Source organism: Pempheris klunzingeri, chromosome 11 (assembly GCF_042242105.1).
Source record: "Pempheris klunzingeri isolate RE-2024b chromosome 11, fPemKlu1.hap1, whole genome shotgun sequence".
Taxonomy (NCBI): Eukaryota; Metazoa; Chordata; class Actinopteri; order Acropomatiformes; family Pempheridae; genus Pempheris; species Pempheris klunzingeri.
This window is the reverse complement of record NC_092022.1, coordinates 24,108,082-24,117,786: the sequence shown is the minus strand read 5'-3', so window position 1 is coordinate 24,117,786 and position 9,705 is coordinate 24,108,082. Positions and strand designations below refer to the sequence as shown.

Genomic DNA, 9,705 nt, shown 5'->3' with positions numbered 1-9,705 from the left:
ATTTTACTACATAAAACCGACTAGACACTTTTCAGATGCATTATTGCTTATTTATTTCAGAAAATGGATGTTTGGAGGTGTTAAACCTACACGTCTGTTGTCAGAATTTCGTACAGATTAAATTGTTTATGTCAAACAAAGTTGCATGCAATAATTAGGTAACTTTTTAAGAAAACAATCTTAGGACACCACAGCTGTCAGCAGTGATTTTAGTGCTAGACAAGGTCGGGTATCACATGAAGAGAAAGAAACTGTATAAATACTCCACAGTACTACCTGACACATAGCACTATATGACTGAAGTCAACTATACTGAAAAGGCTGCTGAGTTAAGTGGGAGAACTTTGGTGTCATTACATTACATATAGTCTGCTGCACCAATCAAAATCACAACCACCACTTATTGCACTTTATTAGTCATTACATAAACTGTGCAGTAATTCACATCCCATTCCACCTCACCCTGTTGTTGTTTTCTTCTGTAATTATTCTTTATATAATTGTTTCTTTTGTGTATATAGGTTTTTCTTCTGTATATATTATATTATTGCTATTTACATTTCTTTAACTGTGTGCTTTTTGTCTGTCCCCTCGAGCTGCTGTAACAGCAAACTTTCCCCCACTGAGGGATCAATAAACAATATCTAATCTAATTGTTGCAGACACACAAAAACTGTGTTCCCTGACCGGGAATCGAACCCGGGCCGCGGCGGTGAGAGCGCCGAATCCTAACCACTAGACCACCAGGGACAGATACTTCTGAAGAAAGTCTCACCTGTTTCCTCACTGTGTCACGTGTTTGCAGCGTACACAGGTTAACCACAGTGTGCCAAACTTTGGGTCAGGGCCAAAGTTTTGGCTTGTGGTAATGGTTATAATTAGGTTTAGGTGTCCAAATCCAACGACAGTCGGAAATGTAAACACGCCCGAGAACATACGCAGCACTGGGATGTATCGCGAGATCTCACTACAGGTGTTTCAGTGTGAGTTGTCGTGGCCGAGTGGTTAAGGCGATGGACTAGAAATCCATTGGGGTCTCCCCGCGCAGGTTCGAATCCTGCCGACAACGAGTCACTGTTTTGATCATCCACATGTGTTAAACTACGACTGGTCACAGCAATGTGGAGGGGGATACATAACTATCAATCTAACAATCTCCTGCTTCCTAATACACCCCCCCCAAAAAATAAAATAATATATACTGACAATGTTAAAATGTAAACAGCAAAAGATTCAAAGCGTTTATTATCATGTGTTTCCCTGTACAATGAAAATCTTACTTTGCCATCCACACTGAATGCCAAAGAGTAAAAAAAGAAGAGGATAAAAAATAAAATATCAATATAAAACAAATTAATACACAGGAGAGGAAAGGTAGATAAATTAAAGGTTACATATTGTTAGTAACATCAGTCAGTAATCTTTTTACATTTCAAATATTGATTGGGTCTTGGCTTTTTAAAATGTTTATTTCACTAGAGAATTGTAGAGGATGATGTCCATTATAAGGTAAAGTTTAGTTTTCTATTGGTCTATGTTATGTGCACAGTTGGATTGAATCTTTGAATTATCTTACAAAATAAAATAGGATAAAATAAAATATCACCACCATTAAGCATGACCATTCTAACTGTTTTACAAAGACAGCTTTGAATATCATTCCTAAATAATCTGGAATACATACAATGGAGAACTAGAATAAAATTGTTTAAATGACCAAAATCCTATAATAATAATAATAATTCATCACAATAACGTGTGCTTGTGTATCCACTGTAGTGTCTACCTGAGGGGTGATGACACCACTGCAGTTCTCATGTGTGACCACAGGAGAGAGCAGCCTGCACATACAGTGCTCCATGTCTGGACCTTTTCCTCTGAGGTTAGTCACCTGTGATTCACAGTGAGTCAGGGTGACACTGTGAAAGTCCCTGAGAGTGGGTGAATCTTATTTTAACTGTGTGACTAAAACAGAGGTTTGAACACAGATCATTATTTAGAGAAATCCTGTAAAAATCAGAAAATAGCTTAATAAAATATATTTTTCAAAATGCAACATAAAGGCAACCAAACTAGCAACAGACACACAATAATGAGAAAACAAGATAACGAAACAGTTTCATGAAGGATTTTATTTTAAAAAATTGCAATAAAACAAATACAGCAGGTGAAATAAAATTAGGGAGAGGTACAAATCTGAATAAAATCCAACCTTATGTTGAAGGGACTGATGGATATGGTAATGTGCTGTTGTACCAGGTTAGAAATAGAAAGGTGCCATGCAGGTACAGACCATTTACCATTTAAGGTAAACACACACCTGTGTGACACTAAGCAGCTTGTTAATAGGTAGTAAAATAAATACATTTGTATAGTGCCATGTGTGTAGGCACTTGAACTTTACTTGAGTGTTTCTCATTTTCCTATTGTACTTTTTACCGCACTGCATTTATTTTGCTGCTATAGTTACCAGATAAATTGACAGAAAATGAATTGGCTACTATTTCGATCATTGTTTTGGTGATTTTTCAGTCAAAACTTTGCGTGGCTCTGGGGAGGCATTCACAAGCAGTAGCCCCACCTTGAGCAGCTTCACCATCAAAGTGATGCACACACACATACAGGCGTGCGTAGCTACAATCCAATGATCTAATACATAATATTCTGAAAAAGTAAAAACTGCATTTATTTTACTTGTAATGTAGTTTACTACAATATATCGCTACGTTTACACAAGTAGATCTGAGTACTTCTACCTGTCTGAGACAAAATAGTAGACAGTTAAACAGTAATAATCAGCAGTAACAGGTAATAATCCACTGATGCAGATCTCTGCCTGCTTATAAACTTTTACATATGTAACATTTCCTGTTCATGACTTTAACTCGTAGCAGAGTATTTTCACAGGTTTGTTACTACTGTTGCTGCTAACTGCCCCACCGTATAAGAGGAAGGCCCCTCTGCAGGAGGCAGGCTGGGGTGACAGAGGGGCAGTCAGCCTGCACAGAGCTCTCAGCGCGGAAGTCGTCCTTTGGCCCCGCCCACTGCTGGTGCTACGTCACCACCCTCTGTATATAAAAGCCGGAGCAGACCGTTGGCCGTTAGGAAAGCAGCGTCGATCTCCGTTCGGACCTTGGAGGGTTACATTTACCCAAAACTTATTTTCAAATGGGCCCCGTCGCCTAGCGTTTACTCCCCCAGCCTCGCCGACTGAGTTGAATTGGGTGCTACTGAACACCGAGCACGTCTGGGCCACTAAAAGGTGAGGGGGTCATCTGAAAGCGGTTGGAGAACCGTGTTGTTTTTATGGTGGTGGGCTCCGGCTGTGGGGACGTGCTAACGATGCTAGCTAGCTAGCTAGCTTGAGCTGACGATGGCAGCTGCTGCAGGGCTGTCTGGGTGCCTTTGTTTTGGTTAAAAAAAACACTCAGAGGAACACTCGTCTGTGTGGTGTGTCTGTTCTCGTTGTATTGGGTCTTAATGGCCGAAGACCAGCATGCCAACGGCCATATTAACACCTGATAATTGTCTTTGTTATAGTCAAAATGTCCTCTGGACACGGGAAAGGGTCAAGCCTTGCGGTTTTTAGCTTTATCCCCTCAGGACACGCTTAATTCCTGCTCGTGGTCTCCTTAGATTCAGCCTTTATTGGTCCCCGGCTGTGTGTCATGAAGCGGAACAGTGACTTGGTGCAGCGCCCCTCATGTAAACAAGACCCTGCCAAACATGGGCGACGTCACCGTGCTGAGGATGCGGACGTGCGGGAAGACGAGAGTCTGCAGCTGTTAAATCTGCAAAAAAAAAAAAAAAAACAACCCTAGAAATGTCCCTGCTTCTATAAACGATTTGAGTGTTTTATCTGTGGGACATAATCAGCTTCTGTGTGAATTTAGCGTTTGCTTTTTCCACGTTTTTCTTGCATACTATACTGTAAGGATCAGTCTTGCGTATTTGTTGACTGGTCACAAGCGATGATAATGATATAATAATATAATAATAATGACAATAATTGTTATATTTGACTTGTATAGCACTTTTCATAGGAGAGGCAGCTCAAAGTGCTTCACAACAAAGCGATTAGATGCAGTGAAATGGATTAAATGTACATGAAAACATTAAAAACATAAACGTACCATTAGATGGTAAAATTAAACACAAGCTCAAATCTAAAGTGGAAATAGATTAGGGGGCTAAGCAGAGCAAATCACTCCTGAAGTGAAGGGATCAGATAATAAATCAGCATCAGCTGTAAGTGAATAACAAATAAATCAGCAGTCATTTATCAAACAAACCAGCCAAGCATGTTGTTCGTGTCGTCTGACATGATTAATCAAAGTAATATGACAGAATAAATGACTGTGGAAACCATCATTAGTTGAGCAAAGTGACTCCTCGAGCAGTTAATTGATAATAAATTATGACATTTATTTCTGCTCTGGATCAACCGATTCATCAGTTAGTAGACTGACAGAAAAATAATCAGCTTCAGTGTTAAGAATTAATATTAATACATTTTTGTTTAAGATTCCTCAATCAGTTGAGCAGTAATTGGCACACGAGTCAATAATGTAAGTGCCCAATTTAGATAACTGGTTGGCTGTATGTGAGGAGAAAAGTTAATCAAGATAATGATGGATAACTTCAACAGAAAATAATCAGTAGTTGATGTAATGAAATCATAAATTCGTGGGCATTTGATGTGAAATGAATATATAAAAAAAAAAGAAGCTCCCCAGCGTTTTGGGGAGTCATGTGTCCCGTCTGGGTTTGACCACGCTGTTTTTCCCGTCCAGGTTTCCATCAAGCACAGCATACCACGACCAACAGCAGTGGAATGGCGGCTATTCCAGCAGGCGGTTCTCTCGTGGCGACCACCGATTACTACCGAAGTGAGTGTCTCTCCTTTTGATTCCTCAAAACGGACTATTGCTCCACGGTTGGATTCCCAGTAAACTCCCACTAGATGCATCATTATTAAAGTGCCTTAAATTCAGAGCATGAGTCACTGTGGTGTTTTCCTATATTAGATGACTAGTATGTGTGGGCTCTGCTCAGGGAGAAAGAATCTGTTGAACTGATTGTATTATTACTCTCAGCTATTGAGCTGTAATGATTGGTCAATAATCGATTAGTTGATCAAAGGAAGACTGTTCAGCAACTTTTTTCAATAAAAAAATCCCCAAATGTGTTTATTCCAGGTTCTTAAATGCCCTGGGCTCTAAAACGAGGTGTGATAAAACATTTTAGTTGATTAAAAATGTCTTTAGTTTTAGTCTTTGTCAGTTTGGTCAAATGTGTCAACACAGCAAACATGAGGAGACATCGGTGCAGCTGTTTATCCAGACAGGGACGTCTCCATCACTGGGAGTCTCCTGCCTTCACAAACAGCTGTGATCATTTTATGTTTCCCAGAGTGCCAAATAGACGTGTAACCTGTCTGTGTGAATCAATTCAGCAGCCTGCGTTACAGCCTCAGCCGGCCCTCAGGCTGTGATTGTATAAGCAGAGGAAAATGAGTTTTCATTTTCCGTGTCCGTGTGAACTCCCCCTCGCCCCTCTCATTGTTTCATATTATGCAACAGCATTAAGTTCTCCCTTTGACTCAAAGAATTAATCCAAGATGAGTGAACCTGGAGCTGTCCACCTGCTACATTTCACCTTTTCACTTTGGTCGACTGTGATGAAACCGGCCTCTTTCCCAACCTTGTCTCTGCTCCTCCTCCTGCAGGGCGCATCGGCTCTACGTCCAGCAGCAGCTCTTGTGGCAGTTCGGAGTACAGCGGAGAGGTCATCCCTCACCACCCAGGTGTGTGTTTATACCCACAAAGAAGAAGAAATGTTGAGGTCAAAATATTACCTCTCTTGTGTGCAAAGGGAAACTGCAGATACTCACTGTTTGTCTGCATAATTCAAATGTGTGCAAAAGCCTCTGAAACAGATTTTAGACCCTCGGGGGAGGTTAAACCCAATCCTTTAAATCTTAATCTAAAGGAGAGGTCGGCTGACAAACACATGGTTCATATTATTGTAGAAAACTTTTCACAAACGAATTAAAAAAGGTTCTACCGCACATAACAGTTTTATTAGTACCGACACAGGTCGTTATTACTCTGCGCTCCAAATGAACTGAATCAAAGCTGCTGCCAGAGCGTTTCTGAGTTGGTAACAATCCAGTCAGTAAATGACGTATGAGAGATCACACACACACACTCGCACTCCTAAAAAAACATTGAGTCATTGAAATTGCCGTGGTTTGGACAGAACAGTGTGTTCTGTTCAAGAACAACAACTGTGTGTGTGTGTGTGTGTGTGTACTGGATCCAGATGTTTCTGTCTGTTGGAGCTCATGTCAGCCAACAATCCACTATTGTGTTTTTTTTAAATGGAACTAGCCTACATCCTCCAGTTTAATAGTTTTAAAAGATCGTGGCATTGCGTAATCCACGTCATGGTACGGAAGCGGTGCAGCAGTTTCAGTAACCTCAGGATTACTGCGGTTGAGTCAGCGGTTGCCTCAGACTCCAGAGTTACACTGGTTGAGTCATCGCGGTGGCCACCTAGCCCATGTTCTTTCGTTTCATTGATCTCTTTCTGTCAGGAAAGTCGTTTCAGGCGTGTTTCGCTTCGTCTTTCTGGATGAGGGTGGATGTGCGTTCAGCCCCTGGTACACCAATATAACCTTCGGCACTAGTTAATATCTGCTGACTTCAGCAGTAATCCTGGATCAGCGTCTCAGTGCAGCTTTATGTGAAAACCATCTGGGCCGTCGGTTAAGTGCTGGCTCAAGTTTGCGTCGACGTGTCTTTTTTTTATCTGCTGCCTCAGCTTTTTAATGGTGCCAGGGTAGTAACAATAACCAAGGTTATTGTAGATAACTAAACCTAAACAACAAACTAAAACGCTTTAGTTAACTGAAATAAAAGTAAAACTAGACCTTTAAAAAAAAAAAGAGAGAACTGAGTTCGATGATATTGTGTTCGTATAAAGCCAACTAAAATAAAATGGAAAATATACAGAAAATATCTTTAGTTTTAGTCTTTTCACAGTGCTGTACATAAGAGAAGGTGAAAGGGGAAGATGTGCAGGTGTGTACTGTACATAGAATTAGTAATTATAGTAATAACAGTAATGGTAGAATGATTTTATTACAGCCATCGACGACTAAGAAAAACCTAGAGAAAATAGAACTTAACCTCGTTTAAATAGCATAATTTATTTTTACAGACATACAGACACATGTATGTCCCTGACTGACACCCATTTAGAATTAGCTTGACCTAGAAGCTACTTGTGGCACAGCAGCTGTACTGTAACTGGCTGTCTGTAAATGCAGCTGTTCGCTGTGTGACTCTAATCAGGGCGTCCCAGTCACTTTGACACAGGGCCAAACACGTGTCCCAGTGCTGAGGCAGGAAGCCCGACTTATTCCTCCCTCCGAGTGCAGCTGTTGAAACGCATGCTCTCGTATTAACATGGGTCACTGTAGTGAGTAATCTGCTGGTTGGCTTCGGTGGCCGCTGCCGCTGCTACTTTTCCCCACGTCGTAATTAGGAGCGAAGTAGCTTTAATCTGCTGCAGAATGTTAAAACCGTCAGCCTCGTTGCCCTCCTCCGAGCGCTGCGCGTCAGAGTGCTGCCTGCACACGAGCTCTGCAGACAGAAGTGTAGTGATTGGACGGGAGCTACTGTGTCAGCCGTAGAAACCTGTGTCATCGTCTGCCCCCACAGGACTCCCCAAGCAGGACTCTGGACATTGGTGGTCCAGTTTCTTTTTTGGGAAGCAGCCAGGGATGACCCCACTGACTGAGGAGGCACAGCAGAAGTAAGTATAACACACACACACACACTCTGCTGAGTCATCGCTGAACACTGCCACTGTATCTTTAATTCTTTTAGTCCTGGTCATAATCCTTGATTGATTGATTGATTGATTGAATCCTTACAGTGAAATGTCCAGTTGCTGCTCTCTCAGAATCTCCTTTTTAAAAAAATATCTTTAATTGTCTTCAAACTTTGTAAAAGAATCCGCTTTTTCTGTGTGTTTCTACCTCTAGTGTTTTTACTTGCAAACCGTTTGAAAAGTGGGGGGATTTTAAATGAAGTTCTTTAAATTCTAGTCGTAATAATATAATAAATCACGATCTGACTGATGTGTGTAAAAATAAAATCAGAGAAAGCCAAATTGATTTGAGTGTATTTAATTTACCTCAACCGATCAGTCCTTACCGGTTTGCCACCCTTTCTCTTACACCGTTTTCTCGCTCTCCGTCAGGGCGGGGGTCCCAGGTGCAGTGACGAACGGTCAGATCACCTGCGTTGCCAGGGAGATGGTGATGCAACGGCAGGTGAGTGAGAGCAGTGACGCAGGAAGCCCCACCTCCTCCTGATCCCGCTGCCTCACTCTGATCCACACCGCACCTCGGGGGATTTGAACCAACGACCAACGCTAGGTGACGGGAGGATGTCCCGTTTACAACCGTATTAGTTTTTTTAATATTATTATTCATCGTAGAACAGGCTGCCTTACTTGTTTTTGTTCGGTAACCTTGTGTTTTGTTCTTCTGTTTTTATTGACAACCAAGAAAAAAAAAAAAAGAATTAAAAAAAAAAAAAACATAATGCAACTGATAAGCTCCTTTTTTTTTTTAAACATTTGTACTGTTCTGTATTTGTAATACTGTGGTGCATTGACCCACTGTGGTGAACATACACCCACGTGCTTTTGTTAAAACATTTTTCACTTTTGTCACCCTGTGATTGCAAATGCAATAAAGTAGACTCTTGCAGCCTAATGTTCTCTGTTGGCTTCATGCTTTGTTCTCAAGCACCACATTCAAGTTCACAAAGTGTGCCTTCAGCGGACAATTACCAAAGTAATGCTTGAATATGTACAACATTTGTCCCAGTACACGTACAGCTTACTCTGTGCTCTTAAGATCATGGTTTTAACTCTGGCGATAAGTTATTAGTGTGCCATGTGTTGAGAGCTGTTGGTTTAAATGGCCCTATAAGGACCGGGAGGTGACCGTGTGTTTGCCAGGGAGTGGTTCACTGGCTATTCCAGGAACAGAGTAAACAGTGAAATGGCACAATGCACGTCCTCAGACTGCTGCTGCGGTTTTGTAATGTGTCCTTGGTTTCTGTGGATGTAGACAAACATGTCCTGCACAAACTGGCTCGACTCCCGAGGGTGTCGCCTTCTGATTTTTGCTCCTGAAGTTGAGCTTCAATCAAACTTTAGCCTGAATTTTAGACGTGTTTGTACTTTAATTTCACTGTATGACTTAACCCTGGCACAAAATTTGCTGCAGGTCTTATCAACACTTCATTATCACCCTCATGGCCACATTCCATTTCTTTTGATTGGTTCCCCTTCCTTAATACAGTCTAATATTTTCCTCACAGCACCTTTTAAACCTGGCAGACAAACCTCTGCACTCACACACTCTTCCCACCCTGCAGCATAAATCACAAGCTCAGGCTGTTTAATTCTCCACCTTCTGTTTGTGTTTGGCAGCTCTTATAAGTCTCCCAGCTTTACTTCTCTTTTTAAAGCAAGTTCTTCTGCGTTCCAACATGAGGCTCCTGTACTCGTGGCCATCTGCTTGTCATGCTACACAACATTTCATATAAACTTTCCCTTTATTCAGTCTGAACGTGCTACATTCATGTCAGACCGGTTTCTTGGTTTACATTTATCCGTCTC

At 41.4% G+C, this 9,705-nt stretch overlaps 1 protein-coding gene and 2 non-coding genes across 3 annotated transcripts; 2 read left to right on the top strand and 1 right to left on the bottom strand.

Annotated features, from left to right (window-relative positions):
• Nucleotides 1–678: 678 nt before the first annotated feature.
• On the bottom strand, nucleotides 679–750 carry trnae-cuc (transfer RNA glutamic acid (anticodon CUC)). The gene has a single exon. It is a non-coding gene; the product is annotated as a tRNA-Glu (tRNA).
• Nucleotides 751–987: 237 nt separating this feature from the next.
• Nucleotides 988–1,069, top strand: trnas-aga (transfer RNA serine (anticodon AGA)). The gene has a single exon. It is a non-coding gene; the product is annotated as a tRNA-Ser (tRNA).
• A 2,045-nt stretch (nucleotides 1,070–3,114) lies between these two features.
• ppdpfb (pancreatic progenitor cell differentiation and proliferation factor b) lies at nucleotides 3,115–8,791 on the top strand. Its single transcript, XM_070839681.1, has 5 exons — nucleotides 3,115–3,262; nucleotides 4,794–4,889; nucleotides 5,729–5,806; nucleotides 7,728–7,821; nucleotides 8,272–8,791. Exons 2-5 carry the CDS (start codon nucleotides 4,835–4,837, stop codon nucleotides 8,384–8,386), a joined length of 342 nt encoding a protein of 113 aa, XP_070695782.1. The 5' UTR covers nucleotides 3,115–3,262; nucleotides 4,794–4,834; the 3' UTR covers nucleotides 8,387–8,791.
• The last annotated feature ends 914 nt before the right edge of the window (nucleotides 8,792–9,705 follow it).

Coding starts and splice junctions, on each gene's coding strand:
- ppdpfb (XM_070839681.1), top strand. CDS start 4,835: ATGGCGGCTATTCCAGCAGGCGGTTCTCTCGTGGCGACCACCGATTAC. Junction 4,890..5,728: donor GACCACCGATTACTACCGAA/GTGAGTGTCTCT, acceptor CTCCTCCTGCAG/GGCGCATCGGCTCTACGTCC. Junction 5,807..7,727: donor GGTCATCCCTCACCACCCAG/GTGTGTGTTTAT, acceptor CTGCCCCCACAG/GACTCCCCAAGCAGGACTCT.